Raw genomic sequence first — 24,771 nt, forward strand, 5'->3', positions numbered from 1 at the left:
TGAATATAATATAACCCTGTTTTCTTCATGAGTTAATATTATCAGAAATTGTTTGCCTGTACTTTTCTTCTTCCGTGAAAATGTATTTCATGAGAGCTGTGGAACACATTGGTCTCCTCTGCTGTTATATTTGCTATACCTTGAATGGTATCTAGCATGTACTCAACAAATGTTTGTTAAGCCAGTTATTCTTGTTCTTTCAAGGGAGAGGTCTGGTTGGTTGGAGCATAGGTAATTCTTCTTAATTAATTTGAATTGGCTCTTTAAGATAATGTCCTCAGTGTTCCAGGGGATAGGAAAAAATAACCTATGATTATATAGATGTTAACTTTAAGATGTCTGAGGCAGTGTAAAGCTTGGTCTTACTTAACTCTCACATGTCCTGGATGGGGAAAACTGAAACTGAAATAAGTTAACTTAGCTGGCTGTGACATAATTATGATACAATAGAAAGAGTATAGACTTTGGAGTTGGACTATGAATACCAGACTCCTAACTCATAGACTATTGGCTTTTAGGCTCATGGAGTCTGTTTGAAGTGTCCACTTTCTCATCTATAAAATGGGAGTAATTTTTGGCAGAGTTGTTAAAGATTAAACCAAGGAAGCCCAGTCACATTTTTAGGCCAAAGTAGGTAGTTAAATATTTACTATTATAAAATTTTAATGTGGCATTTAATAAGCAAATGATTACTCTGCACATACATTGTGCTGAATAAGCTCTTTTCCTGACCTAAATGTGAAGTGAACACAACTACATAAATTCCCTTTTCTCGTGCAACTTACAGTCGAGTGAGACATAGACAATAAACAAATTATCGGGTGGTGGTAAGTACTGTGGAGAAAAGTAAAGCAGGATGAGTGGTGATGGTGGGGCAGTTCGTGTTGCTATTTTAGGGATGGTAGTTAGGAAACCTCTGACTGATGAGGTGGCTTTAGAGCAGAAACCTAAAGGAAGTGAGAGAGCAAACCGCATGTAGATATCTAGAGTTTTCTAGTTAGAGGGAATAGCAAGTACAAACATTGGAAAATTTGAGGAACAGCAAGAAGCTCAGGGCCAGTACTGATATCAGACCAGTTCCTTTAGGGCCTTGCCCTATAGGCTATTACAAAGAGTCACAGTTATGTTAGATTTCAGGTTATACTTTTTAGGGGTTAAAAACAACAATGGATAGAAGAAGTGATGCTCTCATGAGTCCAGTTATAAAATTGTCGCCTTACAACTTAAACATGTCATTTGTGCTGTTGTTTGGTGTTTTTGGTGTAGAGGTTGGTCAGAGCACAGTGTTACATGGGGCTAATTACTGGTAGTTTTTCTTCTCTCTTTCCTGCTAGTGCCTGTAGGAAACACTTAAAAAATATTTAATTATAAAATGTTGGCACCTCCATCTCAATAATTCCTAGAACTCTTGTTCCAAAATGAACAATTAATGTAATTTGGGATGTTGTCCTAGAGATGAATTTTTTTAAAAAAAGAAAAGTCACTCTTAGCAAACTCATATTTTTGGTCTTTTTAGATTGTGAATCGGCACGGTCCTGAGGCAGACAGGCATTTATTACGCTGCCTATTTTCGCATGTGGATTTCAGTGGCGATGGTAAAAGCAGTGGCAAAGATTTTCATCAGGTATTTGGGGCTTACATAGTATATATATTCACTTAGATCTAATTGTTCCATGAATTGCATTTTGGGCATAGCTGTGTAGCAAACACATAAAGGATCCAAAAATAATCTTAGCTGAATGGCTAAAAGGCAGTGGGACTTTTCCTTTTCTTGTCCTTCTCTTCTCCTGCCTGATTGCAGACCATTACAGCTACTTAGTTCAGGTTTAGAGAGCTGGGAATCAGACCTGCCTGAAGGAAGCAGGACTGTGGGGAAGTCCAGCTTGACAAGTAAGTAAGGCAGAGAGAGGATCTCTTCACCTAGTTTGAGTTTCTATGGTTTGATTCTCAATCTGGGAACAGTTTGTCATGATATTACTCCTTATAGTTATCTTGTCAGTGGACTTTCTTCTGCAGAGGTTTTGGTTTAACACCTGTTGCTAATAGACTTTGGTAGTTTCAATAGGATTTTTAAATTTAGAGCTGATGTAGAAACGGTGTACAGTATCAGATTACCCTGTTGCTAATAGACTTTGGTAGTTTTTGGTAGGATTTTTAAATTTAGAGCTGATGTAGAAACGGTGTACAGTATCAGATTACCCTTTAATGTTCTGAGCAATGCTGCTTCTATTTGTGCAAGAAGATGACTGTTAGTGCTAATGAAAATTCATTTGTTATTTTTAAAGACTCAGTTTCTGATTCAGGAGTGTGCGTCACTGATTACGAAGCCAAATTTTATCTCCACGCTGTCCTATGCCATTGATAATCCATTGCACTATCAGAAGGTTGGTATTCCTTTTATCTTTAGTGGTCCTAAGAATGTGATCTTTTACTAGGTTTTCTAAAAAGGCCTTAATCCTTGGCCTCATAATATCATATTGTAAATAAAAATTTCAGATACTTTCTTTGGAGTTTTTGTAGCTTTCTAACAAAGTCAAGGTGGTTTGATAATAATTAGAATCTTAATAAAACCAGATCATGTGAAGGCTTAAGCTTGTCAGAACACAGTTCCACAGCTGTTGGTAGCAGCACTACAGAATTGTCACTCCTATGTAGCACCATAATTGGGTAAACAGATGCTTTTATAAACTTTCTGAAAATTGTATGTTCTTATTTTAAAATAAAGTTTGGTTTGTTTCAGAGTTTAAAGCCTGCACCCCACTTATTTGCCCAGCTGAGTAAAGTTCTCAAGTTAAGCAAAGTACAAGAGGTAAGTGATTTAAGAAAAGAGATGTAGGCAAAATTAGAAATAAAACAACTATTTGACTCTTTGATCAATCTAACCCTTCTTGTTTCAGGTAATTTTTGGCCTTGCTCTCTTGAATTCTTCCAGCTCAGATCTCAGAGGTTTTGGTAAGTTTCCCTTTCCCTAAAGATCCTATAGTGAAGTTAGAGTCTTTAAAACCCGTGGGCTTCTGAGTCTTGAGCCTCCATAGTTAGAGAGTAAGATTATTTTCTTTTGGTCTCTTTTATATATGTATGTATATGTACGTATGGTAAAAACATAAAATTTACCTTCATAACCATTTTCAAGTGTATAATTCAGTAGTGTTAACTATATTCACATTGTTGTATAATGGATGTCTGGAACTTCTTTGTCTTGCAAAACTGAAACTCTGTACCCATCCAAAAATTCTCCATTCCCTCTCCTCCTCCTGCCCCTGCCCCCCACCGCCAAGCCCCTGGTAATTGGTCTTTTATTTTTATGCCAACCAGCTAGAGCTGTAAAAACATTAGAGGGTGAAGGGTGAGTTGGTGAATGAGAATGATGATCATCTGTATTTTGATGATATGTGACTTCTTACCCATTGTGGTGCAAAGATAACTTGTGGTTTTTTATTTATCTCATTTCTAGCTGCCCAGTTTATCAAACAGAAGCTTCCAGATCTTCTGCGTTCTTACATTGACGCAGACGTCAGTGGAAATCAAGAAGGTGGCTTCCAGGATATAGCAATAGAAGTCCTACACCTCCTCCTCTCCCATCTCCTCTTTGGGCAGAAGGGAGCCTTTGGAGTTGGACAGGAACAGATAGACGCTTTTCTTAAGACGCTGCGCAGAGGTAAAAAGGAGTGTCTGTAGCCTACAAAAGATGATTTCTTTGGATGAACACACATTACAAAAGGATTGTAGAATACAAATGAAGGCAGTGATTTACTTTTCTGTTAACTTCGTAATCTTTCGAGGAAGAGAGTATTTTATAATTTAAAATATGAAAATGATAAAAGCCTCATAGACAAGGTATAAAATGAAGAGCACTTACCAGCAATATTGTTATCTAAGTACAATCTCATTTCAGACTTGGTATATTTCCACGTGGTCAGATTTTTCCCTTTTAGGGAGACAGAGACTACAGTATTTGTGACATGCTCTCTTTAGTTTAAAATGTCGATCACTATCCTATATCCACTTCACCTCTTGGCTGTTGGCATTGTTATGCTAAGATAACTCCTGGTTCTGTTGTTGCCATCCTCCTTCCTCTGATCCTTTTTTTAGAGATAGTGTTTAAAACAAATCTTTCATAGTGGACTAACCACTATCCAGTTTCACTCTTATTATTGTTTACTTCTTAACATTGATACAGTTTAATTTAAACTTCATTAACTTTCTCAGTAATAGGACATTTTCCACTTGTCAGTGAAATAGAGACTGATGTACCATTTATTTCTGATGTCTTCCTTGCATGGGAATTGATAGCCCTTTTGTGAAATTTTAAAGTAATATTTAGGGTGCAATAGATAATGGGATCCTAATAAAAAAATTAAAAATATACTTATGACCATTTTTTGTGACATAAGAACATTCAAATTTTAGAATTGGGGTTGAAGTCATAACTTGGGCTAGGCTAGCTGGATTGGAAAAACTGAATAACTTTGGTTTGAATATGGACTTGTGAAAACTCAGGTTTGAGGGGCTTTTAAAGAGTAAAAGAGGATAGTTTGTTATTAATCAATATAGCAGTTATAATTATCTTTTTCCTTCTTCAGATTTTCCCCAGGAACGCTGTCCCGTGGTGCTTGCACCACTTTTATACCCTGAAAAACGGGACATTCTAATGGACAGAATCCTGCCTGATTCTGGAGGGGTAGCTAAAACCATGATGGAGAGCTCTTTGGCTGACTTCATGCAAGAAGTGGGCTATGGCTTTTGTGCAAGGTTGGTAGTCAGACATTTTAAACTTCTGATTGCTCTTGTGAAAAGCACAATGTAATTCTTTAAAGCAAGTTCCTAAAGATTCCTTAATGTATTATCTTTGCCTCTCAAGAATTTTGCTTCTAAATTTAATCTTCCACATATTAGTTTTGGTGGCAGCTATAAATGTTCTCATGGCTAAATTTCCATCTCTCCATTCCCCCTAGTTTCTCAAATTTAAGGATCAGAGGTTCCTAGCCTAGTCGCCATGGTAGGCAGTTTTAGCTTTTGAGAGGGAGGGCATTTGAGGCAAGTGTTCATGGAACTTGCATCATTTCGCATCCATCATGTCTAATATGCTCTTCCTTGCCCCCACCCTCAATTTCCTTGCTGTACCTTGATTTCTACAGTCTTCCTTTTCTGCCCTTTTCATACCCTGCCTCTCACTTATTTTCCTCACCTGCCAGGGGCATAAAAGGAAATTGTTTCACCCTAATGGTAGCACATAGGACTGTGATATAGTGGATTGTTAATATTTTTCTGAGAATATGTTATTAAGGGCATTAATGTGCTTTGCTTTGACTTTAAGTATAACATTTAATGTTTTTAAAACTCATACAAACCACATTTCCACTTATGTTTGAAAGTGTATTTCTTGTGTGTGTATAAATGTGCCTGGCATAAAACTTTTGTTGATGCAAAGTGAAAAAGTTAAAATACATTTTCAGGGCTTTGTACATATCAGAATAACCCTTGAGTTATCAGTATTTTAAAGAATAACTTGATTTATACCGAAGATTGACATAATTTTATGTCTCTTTGTAGATACTACTGTTAACTCATATTTCCTTCTTCCATCGGTATTTTAAACGTTCTCTATTTCCTTAAGTAGGTGGATTTTACACTCCTAGCTATGTGAAAGTAACAAGAAATGAAGCTTATTACTCTCTATGTTAGTAAAACTCTAGCGACTTCACTCGTGCATTTTATATGAGTGTTTCTTAACCTTGGTATCGAGGGTACCATTTTTTGAAGTTAAATTTCTGTTTCAGTATTGAAGAATGTCGCAATATAATCATGCAGTTTGGTGTTCGGGAGGTCACAGCTGCCCAGGTTGCAAGGGTTTTGGGAATGATGGCTCGAACTCATTCAGGATTAACAGACGGAATTCCATTACAGGTAGGTGTGGAAATAAACTATTTTACAAAGTGAATTAATGTCCTGCCCTCTTTATTTTATTTATTAAATTACAGTATGATTGTTCTACCAACCACAGAGCTGAACACATTGAGTAGTTGGCTTTGTTTAATTCAGATTTTAATTTTACAGAGTATCTCTGCTCCTGGCAGTGGGATCTGGAGTGATGGAAAAGATAAAAGTGATGGAGCACAGGCACATACATGGAATGTAGAAGTCTTGATTGATGTTCTCAAAGAACTGGTGAGTACACATGTAATGTTATATATTTATGATGTTAGTATGATATAGCCCAAAGAAAGAAAATTTTAATGAATAAAGTGCCTAGCCGAATGAGAACTGCAGTGTTTTATAATTGCTGACTTCAAAAGTAATGAAGCAGGCTTCCCTGGTGGCGCAGTGGTTGAGAGTCCGCCTGCCGATGCAGGGGACACGGGTTCGTGCCCCGGTCCAGGAAGATCCCACATGCCGCCGAGCGGCTGGGCCCATGAGCCATGGCCACTGAGCCTGCGCGTCCGGAGCCTGTGCTCTGCAGCGGGAGAGGCCGCAACAGTGACAGGCCTGCGTACCGCAAAAAAAAAAAAAAAAGCAATGAAGGGTCCGAGATAATTATGTACTGGAAATAGTATGCAGTCAAACTGTAGCTTTGTTCATAATGAATTGTTGCTATGCAATTCTGAGTAGCACTGCTGAGGTAGTTTTGTAGGTTGTTAGTGTGTGGTTTTTTGGGGAGGATGAATTTGTTACAAAGTAATGATTGTATGAGGAATTACTGAGGAGAAAGAAAGTCTTCTGAAATTTTTCTGGAAAGTGCAACAAAAACCCTGCCAACCTTGTTTATGGGATATTATTATAGGGATAAAAAAAGTCATACTTATCTTACTACTTCCACTTCTGAAATATCCACAAACTAAATAATTGGTCCCCAAATAAACAACGTACCTCTCCTAAAATATTGAACTGTTAAAATAAAATATAAAAAAGTGAAACTTCTAGTTATTAAAAGGGAGTGATGAAATTTAGTCAGTGAGAGAACAGTGGAGTCAAGATCAAGATGTAATGTTTTCAGTCTTGTTCATAAAATGTCAAGGAACAAAATGTAACACTAAAGACTACAAATAAATACTTCCATAACATTCTTGATAAGGTGTCAGGTCATTTGTCTATCCTATTTCTCATTTTTAGTTTCCTACATTTGTAACTTATAAGTAAAATTGAGTAACAGGGAATCATACTGTTCTCTGTGTGACCTTATTACTAACAGCATCAGTGGGTTTTCTTTTTATTTTTCTTAATAGTAGATGGGTTTATGGTGTTCAGAAGTACTCTTTAGTAATAGAGGAGGGGAAAAATAACACGTGATTATGGCAGAAAACTTAGAGAGTGAAAAGGAAGAAAAGCAAAATAAAACCACAGTTTTAGCACTTAAGGACAACCAGTTACTAATGGGTTTGGTTTTTTTCTTTTTTAATTTTTAAAAAAGTAATTTATTTTTGTCTTCGTTGCTTCGCACGGGCTTTCTCTAGTTGCGGCAAGCAGGGGCTACTCTTTGTTGCGGTGCACAGGCTTCTCACTGCTGTGGCTTCTCTTGTTGCGGAGCACGAACTCTAGGCGTGCGGGCTTCAGTAGTTGTGGCGCACGAGCTTAGTTGCTCTGTGGCATGTGGGATCTTCCTGGACCAGGGCTCAAACCTAGTTTTTAACCTGTGGTTGTCTTGCAAATATGAAAACATGCTTTTCCCTCAGTTTCATCTTTGTACTTTACTGCACTATTGAAAAACTCTTTTTTAAAAAAATTGCAGACAAGGACAGTTTTCCATGTTATCTGAACCTATGTTTTGATTTCAGAGAGTGCAAAGGCTATAAATTGAACGCCTTCACTGTGGATTTGAATAGTTGAATTAGTAATCTCTTTTCTTCTTCCTTTTTCTCGTATATTTGAGTTTCTGTACAATTTTTTGTAGAAAGGGAACAGAGGACAATTTCAGATACACATTGGGTTAATAATTTTTCTGATTTACTTCCAAGGATGGGAGGAGGAAACCATAGGGGCACGCCTGTGGATTTACCAAACTTAACTCTCTCTAGGATAATGCTGTTTAATAGTATATTTATGGTTTTATTCTGTCACAGCCAGTCCTTGAAACAAATTTTAGAAAGAAAAAAATGTTACCTCTGAATGCCATTGTTGTCTTAGAGTGAATACCCCAACTGACGTTTATTCTTTGTACCATATACAAAGCAAGCATTAAAGTCTTTATGGATTGAAAGGCGTCACCTTAGAGCAAAACTAAACTGGACATAACGCTTTGGTTGGAGATTTAATTATGAAGTGTGCACAGCCTTTTCTTCTTTCAAGCACAAAATATTCTTCTGTTTTTTCTTTCCCCCTTTTCTTTTTGGCCACGCTGTGCAGCATGCGGGGTTTTAGTTCCCCGACCAGGGATCGAACTTGTGCCCCCGGCATCGGGAGCACAGGGTCTTAACCACTGGACCGCCCGGGAAGTCCCAAGCACAAAATATTCTTATTGCTTGGTGCAGAGTGTTTGGTAAATTATCTTCTCTAAATGTGTTTCCTTTGCTTTGTGTTTCTTTAAGGAATCTCATACTGCTTTTATGAATACCTTTTCATAAAACATTTTTGAATGGAATTTTTAGTCATTTTGACATAAAGAATCTAGACCACTTTTCCTGATGCATACATTGGGATGCTTTTAGGGGAGATCTTTAGTTAATTAAGATTTTTTAAAAAAAATAAATTTATTTATTTTTGGCTGCATTGAGTCTTCATTGCTGCGCACGGGCTTTCTCTAGTTGCGGCGAGCAGGGGCTACTCTTCGTTGCGGTGCACGGGCTTCTCATTGCAGTGTCTTCTCTTGTGGAGCACAGGCTCTAGGTGCGGGCTTCAGTAGTTGTGGCACGTGGGCTCAGTAGTTGTGGCTCGTGGGCTCTAGAGCACAGGCTCAGTAGTTGTGGCGCACGGGCTTAGTTGCTCCGCGGCATGTGGGATCCCCGGACCAGGGATCAAACCCCCATGTCTCCTGCATTGGCCGGAGGATTCTTAACCACTGCACCACCTGGGAAGTCCTTGTTAATTAAGATTGATATTTGGGATAATTGATTTATCTTTGCAGCTTTGTTCCAAGGTAGTGGAATCTTACTATAAAGACGAGGCACTAAGTGAAGTGTTATCTGTTTGCCATATTGGGATGGGAGTGTTCGTTGGACTAAAGTAGGGGAAGAGATTTCCCCTTTATGTACTCACGTATTCACAAGTATGTTGTGAACTGAAAGGTAACTTGGAGTAGCTTGCTGGTAGAGCCAGTTTATTTTGAATATTAAGAATTTACCTTTCCAAGTCTCTTTGGAAATGCCAGAAAGATTTAGATGATTTTGAGTCTATAATTAGACCATCTTGATTGAACTTCAGATTTAATATGGCTCTTTGGATAAAGCAGTCAAACACTTTTGTTCATTAAACTTTTTTTTGGCTGCGTTGGTTCTTCGTTGCTGTGCGTGGGCTTTCTCTAGTTTCAGAGAGTGGGGGCTACTCTTTGTTGCGGCGCGCGGGCTCTCGTTCGCGGTGGCTTCTCTTGTTGCGGAGCACAGGCTCTAGCCGCGCAGGCTTCAGTAGTTGCTGCACGTGGGCTCAGTAATTGTGGTGTATGTGCTTAGTTGCTCCACAGCATGTGGGATCTTCCTGGACCAGAGATCGAACCTGTGTCACCTGCATTGGCAGGCGGGTTCTTAACCACTGCATCACCAGGGAAGTCCCTTTCCATTAAACTTTGAAATGCTTTTCTTTTTTAGAACCCAAGTTTGAATTTCAAGGAAGTAACTTACGAACTGGACCATCCTGGATTTCAAATTCGTGACAGTAAAGGACTTCATAATGTAGTGTATGGCATTCAGAGGGGTCTGGGTATGGAAGTGTTCCCTGTAGACCTCATATACAGACCTTGGAAACATGCAGAAGGCCAGGTAAGTGAATGATGTTTAGCTATAGAAGAGGCAAAGAATCATGGCTTAGATAGTGCCGTCTATCCATTGATTAAAATATTCTTTTAATGTAGAATTTGTTTGGCATTGCTCAGAAAAGCAGAGACTGATAAATTTTGAAGGAACATTATTATAGTTTAGTACCAGTCAGACTCAGCTGAAGTGTAGCAATCAAACTGTTTTCCCAATAGTTTAATGATGTTTGTCTCCAGGGTCACCTCATCATGCACCTTTCATTTGTCTGACTTGTCTGTGGTTTTGAAAGATCGCATAATTAAGATTTTAAAGGGAAATTTCATTCTGATGAATGAGAATTAAGATTAAGATTGAGATTAGCCTAGTGAAAATGTTGTACATTTTTATAACATTCACAGTCATTTATGGTAGGAAGGACTTTTTTCTCTTGTTCCAGCTCTCCTTCATTCAGCATTCCCTTATAAATCCAGAGATCTTCTGTTTTGCCGACTACCCATGTCATACTGTTGCCACTGATATTCTGAAAGCACCACCAGAGGATGACAATCGAGAAATTGCCACATGGTAAACACTCTTCATCTAGCTTTTCTTGAAAGGGTCCCTTATACTTTTTTGAATTACAAGATTAATAGTGAGCCAACTACGTAGTTAAAAGGTTTAAACGAAACAGTATTTTTAGTAAGCCTACTTACCCTAAATTTTTATATAGTAGGGTGTTGGTGGATGAAAATCTATATTTAGTCTCCTTATCACTAGATACATCTTTCCTCTTGTAATGTCTGCCATTGTATATTTTCTGTAACAATCAAATGTTAGAAGGAGGTTTTTACTTCTCCCTTAATGTTAAATCCCTTTCTTCTCTCTGTAGATTTGCTTGCTTTCTTTTGTAAGTGACTCAAAATGACCAGTGGATGAAATCTAAAACTTTAAGCTGAATTATCTATTTCTCTGAGTTTCAATTCAAAATTTCTGCTGGAGAATCTGACTGGCTCAGTTGGTTTCTTCTGGAACTAACTCCTCTCTGGGGATGTGAGATAAGGATGGTAAAAGTACTTCCATCACTGTTACAATACACCCACAGCTGTGCAGAGTGGGCATGGACTGGATTGGTCCCCAAAGACATCTACTTTATAATGTTTCTTCCATTTTTTCCAACCATACTCCCCTGGGACACATCTTATAAACAAAGGATGATAAACTTCCTATAAAGGGCTTTACAGGCCAGATGGTCTCTGTAGAAACTACTTAACTCTTTAATTGTAGCACAGTGTAAATATGGGTGTGGCTCTGTTCCAACAAAACAGTATTTACAAAAATAGGCAGTGGGTGAGATTTGGCTTGTGGATGTAGTTTGCTGATCCCTGTTCTGAAAGATGGACTGAAGCAGTGGTTTTTTCTGAAGTGTGTCCTTTCCCCAGGTGCTAGCCAACATTGGATGTACAGGATAGTTTTTTTTTTTTTTCTCCTGTTAAGTCTAATGTGTACGGCAGTATGTCTTCATTTTAACAGATGAAGGCCTCTTTCCATTTTATAAAATTGAAATGTCATATACATTTAATAATTCCTTAATGTAGCTATATATTCAGGTTTCCCTAATTGTCTCAAGAGTGCTTTTTAACAGTTTGTATGATTGAGAGTCCAAACAAGGTCCACATAGTTTCTTTTATGCTGTAAGTCTTTCTTCTCCCTTTTTTTTTTTTTCTTAAATATAATTCTTGGCCATCGATTTAATGGAGAAGTAGGTTATCCTATAGTCTACCCTGTGGTATGGGGTATCTGTTTCCTCATGGTGTTTAATTTGATCCCTATCCCCATAGTTTTCATGGACTAAGGGTAGCAAAACCTTGAGGCTTGATTGAAGTCAACCACATTTAGCTTCTTGGGGCAAGAATAATTCATAGGGGGCATTGTGCACCTAAGTAAAAACTTGGTGTTACTGAAGTAAGTGTTTGGGCTTTTTTTTTTCTTTTTAATGGAAGTATAGTTGATTTACAGTGTTGTGTCAGGCTGCATTTTTATGTAGAATTTTTCTTGTGTATAATTATATCTATATTTGTGTTGGATTTTTGACTTTCTAAACTACTGTTTGTTTATATTTTGCACTCTAATCACAAAAGTTTTTGATGGTAACTCTTTGGTAAGGCAGTCCATGGTTATACACATGGTCAGTCGTGTCTGCTGTCCTTCATCATGTATTCTCTAATTTGGACTGCATTTGAAATTAGTTTGAAAGCATACGAGCATTATATATTTGAGATGAACAGCACCAGTTTAAATATTTTTCAAATATTAAAAGATGACAACTTGGTTTTGTCTTGATAGCTGGTATCACTTATTTGGAAAATGAATTTTGTGTACTTAGATTTTCATTGATAGAGTATCTTACTTCCATTCTTGTTAGGAAGAGCTTGGATTTGATTGAATCTCTGCTGAGGCTCGCAGAGGTAGGGCAATATGAGCAAGTCAAACAACTCTTCAGCTTCCCTATCAAACACTGTCCAGACATGCTGGTATTGGCCTTACTACAAATCAACACCTCCTGGCACACCTTGCGCCATGAACTCATCTCCACTCTGATGCCAATTTTCCTTGGAAACCACCCTAACTCAGCTATAATTTTGCACTATGCATGGCATGGGCAGGTAAGATATGACCATTTCTTTGTCTTAATAAACTGACATTCTTTTTTTTTTTAATTTTTATTGGGATATAGTTGATTTACAGTGTTGTGTTAGTTTCAGGTGTGTAGCAAAGTGAATCTGTTATTACATATACATGTATCCACTCTTTTTCAGATTCATTTTCCATATAGGCCATTACAGAGTATTGAGTAGAGTTTTCTGTGCTATCCATTAGGTCCTTATTAGTTATCTGTTTTATATATAGTAGTGTGTATATGTGAATCCCAATCTTCCAGTTTATCTCCCCCCACCCCATAATGGACATTCTTTCTTTTTTTTAATTTGGCTGTGCCGGGTTTAAGTTGCGGCACGTGGGATCTTTAGTTGTGATATGCAGGGTCTTGGTTGTGGCCTTGGGGGGTCTAGTTCCCTGACCAGGGATCAAACCCAGGCCCCCTACATTGGGAGCATGGAGTCCTAACTACTGGACCACCAGGGAAGTCCTGACATTTCTTTTTTTTATTAATTTTTATTGGAGTATAGCTGCTTTACAATGTTGTGTTAGTTTCTGTTGTGCAGCGAAGTCAATCAGTTATATGTATACATATATCCACTTCTTAATTTTTTTTAATTTATTTTAATTTTTGGCTGCATTGGGTCTTCGTTGCTGCGCGTGGGCTTTCTCTAGTTGTGGTGAGAGGCGGCTACTCTTCGTTGCAGTGCGTTGGCTTCTCATTGCTGTGGCTTCTCTTCCTGCGGAGCGCGGGCTCCATTAGTTGAAGCACGCGGGCTCAGTAGTTGTGGCTCACGGGCTCCAGAGCACAGGCTCAGTAGTTGTGGCACACAGGCTTAGTTGCTCCGCGGCATGTGGGATCTTCCTGGACCAAGGCTCGAACCCGTGTCCCCTGCATTGGCAGGCGGATTCTCAACCACTGCACCACAAGGGAAGCCCTATCCACTCTTTTTTAGATTTCCTTCCCATTTAGGTCACCACAGAGCATTGAGTAGAGTTTTTGTACAGTAGGTTCTCATTAGTTATCTGTTTTATACTAGTAGTGTGTATATGTGAATCCCAATCTCCCAGTTCATCCCAGCCCACCCTCCCCTTCCCCCCTTGGTAACTGCAAGTTTGTTTTCTACATCTGTGATTCTATTTCTGCATAATTGACATTCTTTTGATGATGTTCACCTAGAGAAATTGTTAATCATGGAATTTTGACACTGAAAAAGTCACACTTCTATAAAACTTATTTTATCTTTTAGCATCATGTGGGCATTAAAGTATAAAACTTGAAAGAGCAAGGAGGCAAGACAATTAAAAAAAAAATCAGTATTGTGAAAGGTCTGTATTGCTAGTGTACCAGTATCCTTTCGATAGCAGTAAAGAGCTTAATCATTTATCATAGAACCAGAAGGTTCAACCGCGGCACGTGGGATCCTCCCGGACCGGGGCACGAACCCGTGTCCCCTGCATCGGCAGGCGGACTCTCAACCACTGAGCCACCAGGGAAGCCCTCAATTAAAACTGTTTTATGATCTTCTTCCATTTACTGTTAAAAAGTGAAATGAGGGCTTCCCTGGTGGCGCAGTGGTTGAGAGTCCGCCTGCCGATGCAGGGGACACGGGTTCGTGCCCCGGTCCGGGAGGATCCCACGTGCCGCGGAGCGGCTGGGCCCGTGAGCCATGGCCGCTGAGCCTCCGCGTCCGGAGCCTGTGCTCCGCAACGGGAGAGGCCACAACAGTGAGAGGCCCGCGTACCGCAAAAAACAAAAACGGTTTAATTGACATAATTTTGTTTTATCCAGATCCAGCATTTAAATTTTATTTTGGTTCCTGCTGAGATTTCAAGCCCTTGTGCTCCTGCACCCCCCACCCCTTGCCAATTTTGTAGAATATATTTGACAAATACTCTCTTGTCCATTGATTCCTCCCCCCCATAGCCTACATTTTAAATAAAGATATATGTAGAAGCTTTAAGAAAAAGCAGTCATCTTCCCCTTTATATCAATGTGCCCCTTCCCTTTTTAAGATATTCTTGCTGTAGTTCGTTATAAACAAGTGCTTTTAAAAATTCAGATAAGACTTTATAAATGAAAAACATTAGCCTTGGTTGCATGCCTTTCAGTCAGACCAACTCCATTTCTAGAGACTCAAATCACATGACAGACAGTAATGTTTATCAGACATTTAACCAAAAGTTTGTAGCCCAGACATTCTTAGGCTTTTCTCACCACATCTGTGAGGTGGAAAGGGCAGAGTGGAAGGACTTGTATCTCCACTCCTGGTTAGATACTTGTTTTGCTAGGACTTGCTGTCAGTCTAAGACAGTTACTGGAAAGTGATTTAGCCAGTGATAGTAATTGCCTTGCTGTTGCTTCTGTGAGAAACATTTTCTAAATTACCATTCAACTGCACACCTTTAGATCAGTCTTCAAAGACAGGCTGTTTTCCGCTAAAAAAAGAAATTGAATAATTACAAAAAATGAGCATGATCATTTGTGAAAATAGCTAGATTTAGAATGTACAAACTCTGATCCCAGAAATACTGATAAAACACTACCCTGTGCAGCATGAGAGATGATTACCGTAAACTGTTTTGTTTTTATAGGCCAGTGATTTGTGATTTAATTTAAGGGATCATATAAACTTGATGCATCCTCATATTCTCATCATACTTCAGCTTTGAAAATGTATAGGCAGACTTTTATAGGACAAATAAATTTGTATGTGACTACATGACCCCAGGTTTTGGGGTAGGCCTCATTTGGGAAATATGGACAAAACTGCTTTCCCACAAAATAAACGTCACTGTAATCAATGCTTAAGGCTTGAGCTTTGTTGTCTGCACTGATACACCTCAGTTTTACATAAATAAAAGTAAAATCAGCATTTGCAATAGCATTTGCAACAGCCTATCAAAATGGTCAGTAGTATTGCTATTTAACCCTCCTTTTTCTTTTCTTAGGGACAGTCTCCCTCAATCCGCCAACTTATCATGCATGCGATGGCAGAATGGTACATGCGAGGGGAACAGTATGACCAGGCCAAATTGTCTCGAATACTTGATGTGGCCCAGGACTTGAAGGTGAGCTTGGAGGGACAGATTAACGGTTTTTATTTATTAATGATAAAAAATAACATTTTTATGTAACATAGGTGCTTTAGGAATAATTCACATGTAACTAGCTCTTAGCTAGAATGGTTGAGATTTAGAATTTTTCCTTGTATTATAGAAAGAGATTGGAAGAAGAGTGGTTTTAGAAATGTAAAAATGTTTTCATTTACATTTCACTGAATTTTGTTTGGTCTTCTGTGATATTTGTAAGGCTGTTTTAAAGCAAGTGATAATTGACCTCAGATGTAATCTGTGAGATACATTTTTTGGAGAAACTGGTTGGCTTTCAACCCTTTTGCAGATTTCATTAGCATTAACAGGGTCTTTTGATAAATAGTGTGATTCTTGATGTCTTTGATCACTGGTAATGGTGTTGTAGTTGTACTTAGGTTAGAGTAAGCCTGAGTTTAGATTTTTAAAAATGGGTAAGAATAATTTTTCACGCTTTTGTGTTTTGCTTTGCTTTAGGTTAAATTATTTGAAAAAACACAGGGTAAAGTTTATTTTGAAGGTAAAGTCATGTGTTTGTCTTTGAAATGTGATCTTATTTTGAGTAGGGACAAGTGTTACCATTGATTTCTACTAAGCTGTTTAAAAAATTATGACTAAGAAAATATTAGCAGTATGTTTTATTTAGACTTGTTTGTGAAAATAAAAACTGGAAACAAAATAGGACAGTTGCTTGACTCGTAGTTTCTAATATCCTTTTTCTTTAGGCCTTGTCAATGCTGCTAAATGGTACTCCATTTGCCTTTGTTATTGACCTTGCTGCACTTGCTTCACGTCGTGAATACCTCAAACTTGACAAGTGGCTCACAGATAAAATTCGAGAGCATGGAGTAAGGATTTGTCTGTTTATTACTGCTTTTAATTTTTGATGGTCAAGATAGCTTAAGAAAGTGGCAATGAAGATGTTATTGTATTCTGGATTTTAGTCATAGTGCTTAGTCTTATCTGAAAGCAATTAATGATGAATTTCAAATACAGAGAGACTTTCTCTTTTCCAGGAGCCTTTTATCCAGGCTTGTATGACTTTTTTAAAGAGACGGTGTCCTTCTATTTTGGGTGGACTTGCACCAGAGAAAGATCAGCCCAAAAGTGCTCAACTTCCTCCAGAAACTCTGGCGACAATGTTGGCCTGTTTACAAGCTTGTGCAGGGTAAGAATAGCATGCTTGAAAATGACTGTTTAATATTGGAATTGGATTGAATGGATAATTGTTGATTTGAGGAAAAGGGGTTGAATGATTAAAAGTGACAACATCTAAGGTAATCCAGTGGTTTTTAAGTCCAAAGTACTATATATACTACATAAAATATGTATGAGATCTGTTTGAGTTAATTTTTTTGTATGTGGTGTGAGACAGGGTCCCAAATGCATAGTTTTGCATGTGAATATTCATTTGTCCTAACACCATTTGTTGAAGAGACTGGTCTGTCCCTGTGGAATTGTCTTCTAAAAGATCAGTTACACGTAATACATGAGTTTATTTTGGGGCTCTTAGTTCTATTCCATTGATCTTGTCTATTCTTATGCCAGTACCACACTGTCTTGATTACTGTTGCTTTTTAGTAACTTTTAAAATTGGGAAGTGTGAGTTCTCCAACTTTGCTCTACTTTTTCATGATTGTTTTGGTCATTCTGCATCCCTTGAATTTTCATAAGAATTTTAGGGTCATCTTGTCAATTTCTGCAAATAAATTACATAGCCCAGTGAGATTTTGATAAGGATTATGTAGAATCTTTAGATCATTTGAGGGGATAGTGCCATTTTAACAGTATTAAGCCTTCCAATTCATGAATCTGAGATATTTACCCATTTCTTTAGGGCTCTGATTTCTTTCAGTATGTTTGCACTTCTTTTGTTATGCTTATTGATAGGTATTTTGTACAAGTCATGAACCTCCAGTCTAAAGTTGGATAGAAGTGGTAAGAGCAGACAGCCTTATCTTGTTCCTGATTTAGGAGAAAAGTATCCAGTGTTTCAGAATTAACTATGATGTTAGCTGTGGGTTTTTTATAGTTACATTTCACATTGAGGGGGTTTCCTAGTTAGTTTGTGGGTGTGTGTGGGTGTGAGTGATGAGTTTGGTTTGGTTTGGCTTTGGTTGCGCCTCAAGGCACACGGGATCCTAGATCCCTGACCCAGGGATGGAACCTATGCTCCCTGCAGTGGAAGTTCAGAGTCTTAATCACTGGACTGCCAGGGAAGTCCCTGTTTGGTGTTTTTTCATTAAAGCATTTTGTCAAATGTTTCTGTCTGCATCTATTGAGATGATCATGTGGTTTTTGTTTTTTATTCTGTTGGTGTGGTATGTTATGTTAATTGATTTTTTGGATGTTAAAAAAACCTTGCCTTCCTGGGATAAATCTCACTTGGTCTTTGTATACACTTCCTTTTTATATGCTGCTGAATTCAGTTTGCTAGTATTTGGTGAGCATTTTTGTGTCTGTATTCCTAAGGGATATTGTTCTGTAGTTTTCTTGTATTGTCTTTGGTTTTGGTATCAGGATAATATTGGCCTCATATAATGAGTTGATAAGTGTCCAGTCTTCTAATTTTTGTGAGAAGGTTTGGTGTTAATTCTTTAAATGTTCCATAGAATTCAGTGAATCCCCCTGGTCTTGGGCTTTTTCTTGTGGGTGGATGTTGTTTACTAATTCAGTATCTCTACTTGTTATTGCTGTGTTGAGATTTTCTGTTTCTTCTGGAGTTAGATTCAGTAGTTTGTGTCTTTCTAGGAATTTGTCTATTTCATCTAGCTTATCTAATTTGTTAGCATACGATTGTTTTATATGATACCCCATAATCTTTCTTGGTTCTGTAATGTTGGTAGTAATGTCCTCTCTTTCAATTTCTGGTTTTAGTAATTCAAGTCTTCCATTTAGTTTATTGCAGCTCTAAACTTTATTATTTCCTTCCTTCTGCTTATTTTGGGTTTAGTTTGAGCTTTTAAAAAATTTATTAATTGGAAGGTTAGGCTTTTTTATGCTAACATCTCTGTCATGTTATACAATTATCATTTATGTTTTGTGGTGAGAACAATTAAGATCTAGGCTCTCAGCAACTTTGAAGTTTATAATAAAGTATTGTTGACTCTACACATTACTGAAAGTGGGGTATAGAAGCCTCCAGCTATATTTTTGAATTATCTGTTTCTCCCTTTAATTTTCCATTCATATGCTTTGGGACTCTGTAAGTATGTATGTCTTTCTGTTGGATTGGCCTTTTTATTATTATAAAGTATCTTTGTCTATTAATTTTTTTCTTAAAGGCGATCTTATCTGAAATTTATATAGTCATTGTAGTTCTCTTTTGGTTAAGGTTTGCAAGGCATACCTTTTTTCATTTTTTACTTTCAAGTTATATGTGTTTTTTAAAAATCTAAAGTGTCTCCTTTAGACAGTATATAATTGGATTATTTTTTAAAAATCCATTTTGACCATTTCTGCCTTTTAATTGGAGTATTTAATTTACTTACATTTGACATAATTACTGCTAAGGTAGGATTTACCCATGCTCTTTTGCTTAGTTTTTCTATATGTCGTATGTCTGTTTTGCATCTCCATTCCTCCATTACTGCCTCCTTTAGTGTTTTGTTTTGTTTTGTCTTTAATTAATTAATTTATTTATTTTTGGCTGCATTGGATCTTCGTTGCTGTGTGCAGGCTTTCTCTAGTTGCGGCGAGCAGGGGGCTGCTCTTCGTTGTGGTGCATGGGCTTCTCATTGCGGTGGCTTCTCTTGTTGCGGAGCATGGGCTCTAGGCACACAGGCTTTGGTAGTTGTGGCGTGTGGGCTCAGTAGTTGTGGCTCGCGGGCTCTAGAGTGCAGGCTCAGTAGTTGTGGCACAGGGGCTTAGTTGCTCTGCACCATGTGCGATCTTCCCGGACCAGGGCTTGAACCCATGTCCCCTGCATTGGCAGGGGGATTCTTAACCACTGGACCACCAGGGAAGTCTCCTCCTTTAGTATTAAATAGATCTTTCTAGTGTATCATCTTAATTTCCTTGCTGTTAACTTTGACATGTTTTTGAGTTTCTTTTTTCCTTTGGGTATTAAAATTAACATTTTTAACTCAAAACAATGTAGTTCCAATTAACACCAACTGAATTTCAGTAAGATACAAAAATTTCCTCTAAACGGTTCTGTTCCTTTCCTCCTTCAAAGTGCTGCTATTGGGCTTCCCTGGTGGCGCAGTGGTTGGGAGTCCGCCTGCCGATGTAGGGGACGCGGGTTTGTGCCCCGGTCCAGGAGGGTCCCACGTGCTGCGGAGCGGCTGGGCCCGTGAGCCGTGGCCGCTGGGCCTGCCCGTCCGGAGCCTGTGCTCCACGGCAGGAGAGGCTGCAGCGATGAGGGGCCTGCGTACCGCAAAGAATAAAAAAACAAAAACAAAGTGCTGCTATTGTCAAATAGTATCTTTATATGTTGTGTGCCCATCAAAAGATTTGATGTTATTGTTTAATGTAATCATTGTCCTTTAAGCCAAGTAGGAGATAAAAAGATCATATATAAGCGAGAAATATAGTCACAATGTGTTTTATATTTACTTACGTCGCTGTACGGGTGCTCTGTTTTTTCATACAGATTCAAGTTACTGTATAGTGTCTTCATTTCAGCCCAAAGGGTTTCTATTATTTCTTTCCCCTTTTTTTAAAAGTATTTATGGGGCTTCCCTGGTGGCGCAGTGGTTGAGAGTCCGCCTGCCGATGCAGGGGACGTGGGTTCGTACCCCAGTCCAGGAAGATCCCGCACGCCGCGGAGCGGCTGGGCCCATGGGCCATGGCTGCTGGGCCTGTGCGTCCGGAGCCTGTGCTCCGCGACGGGAGAGGCCACAACAGTGAGAGGCCTGCGTACCGCAAAAAAAAAAAAAAAAAGTATTTATGTATTTGTTTATTTGGTTGTGCTGGGTATTAGTTGCGGCTCGTGGTTTCCTTAGTTGTGGCATGCAAACTCTTAGTTGCAGCATGCGTGTGGGATCTAGTTCCCTGACCAGGGATCGAACCCAGGTCCCCTGCATTGGTAGTGCGGCAGAGTCTTAACCACTGTGCCACCAGGAAAGTCACTCTATTATTTCCTATTAGGGCAGGTCTGTTAACGATGAATTACCTCAGCTTTTGTTTCCTTTATATTTGAAGAATAGTTTTGTCAAATAAAGGATTTCTGCTTGACATTACTTTTTCTTCAACACTTTGAATATGCCGTCCCACTACTTTCTGGCTTCCATAGCTATTAATTTTTTTCAAGGCTCCCTTGTATTTAAGTTGCCCCTCTTGCTGCTGCTAAGATTTATTTCTTTCAACAGCTTGATTATGTTGTTTCTAGGCATGGATTTCTTTGAGCTTATATTACTTGGAATTCGTTGAGCTTCTTGGATGTGTAAATTAATTTTCATCAAATTCGGAAAGTTTTCAGCCATTTTATCAACAAATACTCTTTCTACCCCTTTCTGTCTCCTCTCATTATGTTTTGTTGGTACCTTTGGTAGTGTTGCACATGTCTCAGTCTGTGTTTATTTTTTTCCCTTTCAGTTTTTCAATCTTTATTGGACTATATTCAAGTTCTTGGATGCTTTTTACGTGCTTGAATCTGCTGTTGGGAACCCGTAGTGAAGTTCTCGTTTCAGTTATTTTACTTTCTTCTTTTTAAATTTGTATTGATACACTGTTTTTTGAGACATCTTTTTCAGACTTCCTGTAGTTCTTTTTTTGTTGTTTTTGTTAATCATTTATTTATCAAGAGAAGCTATTCCTTAGCCCAGATATTAGTAGTTCATAGTTTCATAGTTCAGGAACACAGGTAAGTGACAAACTTCCATGGAACTCAACGCAAAGAAATTCTTCATATTCCAAAATCACTTCACACTCTGAAAGATACCAGCCTTCCTCATCTCCTCAAAATCTTGTATGGAATCATAATTTCTGTAGAAGTCTGCATAGGCCTTCTTCTTGGTTCAGCCACAGCAAACTTACAGAAAGCTGCAATTCCCAAGGAGATAATGAATGCTCCAGCAATATGAAATCACAGACGCTTGGCCAGAAGGCCACGCATCTGAGGTTTTGTCAAAGAACTGGAAGCCATGGTAGTTTTTCTCCTTGACAGCTCAACAATGATGTCCTTCCAGACAGGTGGAGAAATGGCCCTGTAGTTCTTTTGCCTTTTTTTTTTCTTTGAACATAGTTAAAATAGCTGATTTAAAGTCTTTGTCTGGTTAAGTCCAACATCCGTTCTTCCTGAGGGACAGTTTCTCTTGATAGCATTTTTTCCCTATGTACGGGCCATGCCTTCTTTGTGTGTGTGTGCATGTCTTATAATTTGTGGTCAAAAACTGGAAAGTTTAAATAATGTGGCAATTCTTGAAATCAGATTTTACCCCCACACAAGCGTTTTTTGTTTTGTTATTGCTCTTTTCTGAACAAATTCAGTAATGTCTGTATTCTTTGTCATCTTTGGTCCCTGAAATCTCTGTTTGGGTAAGCCTTGTGTTCAGCTAAGATTGGAGATTTTCTTAAACTCTGGAATCAATAAGCTATTCTTTACCCTGTGATTCTGTGTGCATGTTTAGGCACATCTTTAACACTAACTTTAACACTGTTAAACCCACTGAACTTTAACACCTTGTTCTTTTATTCGCCTGTAGTTAACCATTTTTATTTTTTTGTGGGTTATCTCTGTGTTAGAAAAGTATATATTTTCCTCTTTCCGGTAGAAAAGGTAGTATATTATATACTTATTGCACTATGCTTCTTTCATTTGATCATATATCCCAGAGTCCATGCCATGAAATTATAGTTTCCTTATTCCTTGTAATTAATCTGTTGTACTCCACTGAATAGATGTTTTGTGCCTTAGTAAATCAGTACCCATTGGTAGATATTCTGTTTATTCCACTCTGTGTCACAAATAATGTTGCAACGAATAGCATTTTGCATCCATCATTTTTGCCAGTGCATATTTGGGCCCACCAGAAGTAATTGTTACGTTAAAGGGAAATGCATGTGTAATTTTGTTAGGTGCAAAAGTTTTCTCTATAGCAAGTTCTCCTTTTATAACCAGAGGCAGTTGGTCTATTTCCCCATTGTCTTGTAGCTAATCTGAAAGTTGAAATGTGGCTATCTCCATGAAGTTTTTTTAACATGAAGTTTTAATTGCAGGGGAGGTGGGTATTTTTAACCCAGATACATAGAGGCTAGAGACAGCTACTCATGTTCTTCTATTTGAAATACCTTTTGGAAATTAATGGTTTTACTACTTACTACTAACTTAAATAAGTAGGTCCACACCGTTAGGAGTTGACATCTCTCTTTTCTTTTCCATGGTCTGTAATATTTTTCTCCCTTGCTTCAGTGGATGTAAAAATAACTCATGGTTCATTTTCATTTGTAGCCCATATTTTTTATTTTTATTGAATATCCTTGATTTACAATATTATATGTCACAGGTGTACTAATTCATAATTTTTAAAGGTTATACTTCATTTATGGTTATTATAAAATACTGGCTGTATTTCTTGTATTGTACAATATAACCTTGTAGCTTATTTTATACATAATAGTTTGTACCTCTTAATCCCCTGCCCCTACATTGCCCCCTCCCTCTAGTCCGTATTTGAACCATTCATTTTTTTCGTGTTGGCAAAAATAAAAAAAATTGTAGATTTTGATGTAGTGCTGTTTTTGTTGGCCACGCTGCACAGCATGCAGGATCTTAGTTCTCCGACCAAGGATCAAACCCGCGCATCCTATTTGACATTTTAGAAGTCAGTCAATTCTGTATGTGCTTGCCAAATATAGTTAGTGACTATGGGTATAGCATTTTTATCTATACTTAAATAAAAGTCTTATTTTTGACTATGAGAACCTAGTCTAAAAATTGCTTACCTGTTTACTTTGATATGTCCAGATTTGGGCATAATTTTTGATGAAGTAGTTGAGGATATTGAATGTTTCTTTTTTTTTTTTTTTGAATGTTTCTTAAGAGTAGTATTTCAAAATACATAGGCAACACTATACACAAGGCTTAATTTCAGAGGTGTAAAAAATATTTTCAAGGGAAAGCCAGTGCTCAGAAAATCCTGGTGATTAATGACAGGTGCAAAAACATGGGATATGGTGGAAATTTGGCCATAGGTTTTAGCAAGTTTTCTTTATTAGAAACCTAGATTTGTTTATTTAGGTATTCTAGGAAATAATAAGTGACGTTTTTCACTTTTCATTTCTCTTAAGGAGTGTTTCTCAGGAGTTATCAGAAACCATCCTCACCATGGTAGCCAACTGCAGTAATGTTATGAACAAGGCCAGACAGCCACCACCTGGAGTTATGCCAAAAGGACGCCCTCCTAGTGCTAGCAGCTTAGATGCCATTTCTCCTGTTCAGGTAAATGAACACTACACTTGGTACATCTCCATTTGTTCATAGACTTGGAATAGAATAAACTTGTACGTCATCATTAATAATCTACTCAAAGGAAATTTTTGTCTGAATTTATTATATTTTAGATAACTGCATGTCTAGTATCCACTTAAAGGAGATCCGTAAATAGGCATTGTGGTTGAGAACAGATTTTAATCATTAAGTAGAAAGAACATGACTATGAGAGGAAAGATACAAGACAACTTATTTAGGGCTTCTTTTTAAGATAAGAATAACTTAGACTTGAGAAATAAGCACTGCCTTTGAACCTGATGTGTCTTGTTTGTAGCTTCACGGGCCAAGCAACAGTGCTAGAGCATAAGGACTTGTTATAACTGGGGCTCTTCAGCTCTCAACTGAACTGCTCTTTTAAAAACAAGGTACATTTAAGTTACTCCCTGACACCAACCACCCCCTTCTCTCTGGGAGCAACGTATTCCGCTTCTATTTTCAGCTGCATTGAATGGCAGATTGGGGTTTATTTTAAGAAAAGAAAGAGCATTTAGTGATTCTTCGGTGACCACTTTATAAAAGGCATTTTGTGTATTATTTTCTATAGTCACAAAGGTCTGAAATAATGCCACAAACTAAGAAGCTTAGAAGTGCAGTTATTAGATATTTTATAAAATCTTTTGGTGTATAGTATACCTTGTTTTTTGTTTCTGTTTTTGTTTTGGGGTTTTTTTTGGTTTTGATTTTTTTTTTTTTTTTTTTTTAATCAGAAAA

The 24,771-nt window shown here is 37.9% G+C and overlaps 1 protein-coding gene, 1 non-coding gene and 1 pseudogene across 9 annotated transcripts in view; 2 read left to right on the forward strand and 1 right to left on the reverse strand.

Moving 5' to 3' along the window:
- The window catches only part of CNOT1 (CCR4-NOT transcription complex subunit 1), a 100,302-nt gene that overhangs the window by 40,567 nt on the left and 34,964 nt on the right, over nucleotides 1-24,771 (forward strand). For all 8 annotated transcript variants that reach the window (XM_024750552.1, XM_024750555.1, XM_024750554.1 and 5 more), the window contains exons 3-17: nucleotides 1,517-1,624; nucleotides 2,286-2,384; nucleotides 2,741-2,809; nucleotides 2,898-2,952; nucleotides 3,455-3,658; nucleotides 4,584-4,752; nucleotides 5,781-5,907; nucleotides 6,058-6,168; nucleotides 9,735-9,905; nucleotides 10,336-10,463; nucleotides 12,301-12,541; nucleotides 15,486-15,605; nucleotides 16,352-16,474; nucleotides 16,643-16,794; nucleotides 23,859-24,009. In XM_024750552.1, coding sequence (XP_024606320.1) covers nucleotides 1,517-1,624; nucleotides 2,286-2,384; nucleotides 2,741-2,809; nucleotides 2,898-2,952; nucleotides 3,455-3,658; nucleotides 4,584-4,752; nucleotides 5,781-5,907; nucleotides 6,058-6,168; nucleotides 9,735-9,905; nucleotides 10,336-10,463; nucleotides 12,301-12,541; nucleotides 15,486-15,605; nucleotides 16,352-16,474; nucleotides 16,643-16,794; nucleotides 23,859-24,009 — 2,028 coding nt within the window. The remainder of the gene's footprint in view (nucleotides 1-1,516; nucleotides 1,625-2,285; nucleotides 2,385-2,740; nucleotides 2,810-2,897; nucleotides 2,953-3,454; nucleotides 3,659-4,583; nucleotides 4,753-5,780; nucleotides 5,908-6,057; nucleotides 6,169-9,734; nucleotides 9,906-10,335; nucleotides 10,464-12,300; nucleotides 12,542-15,485; nucleotides 15,606-16,351; nucleotides 16,475-16,642; nucleotides 16,795-23,858; nucleotides 24,010-24,771) is intronic.
- On the reverse strand, nucleotides 21,488-21,714 carry LOC112403201 (cytochrome c oxidase subunit 6C-like; annotated as a pseudogene).
- On the forward strand, nucleotides 24,298-24,433 carry LOC112403210 (small nucleolar RNA SNORA50). The gene has a single exon (XR_003003867.1). It is a non-coding gene; the product is annotated as a small nucleolar RNA SNORA50 (small nucleolar RNA).

This window comes from Neophocaena asiaeorientalis, unplaced genomic scaffold (genome assembly GCF_003031525.2).
Source record: "Neophocaena asiaeorientalis asiaeorientalis breed wild unplaced genomic scaffold, Neophocaena_asiaeorientalis_V1.1 scaffold1337, whole genome shotgun sequence".
Taxonomy (NCBI): domain Eukaryota; kingdom Metazoa; phylum Chordata; class Mammalia; order Artiodactyla; family Phocoenidae; genus Neophocaena; species Neophocaena asiaeorientalis.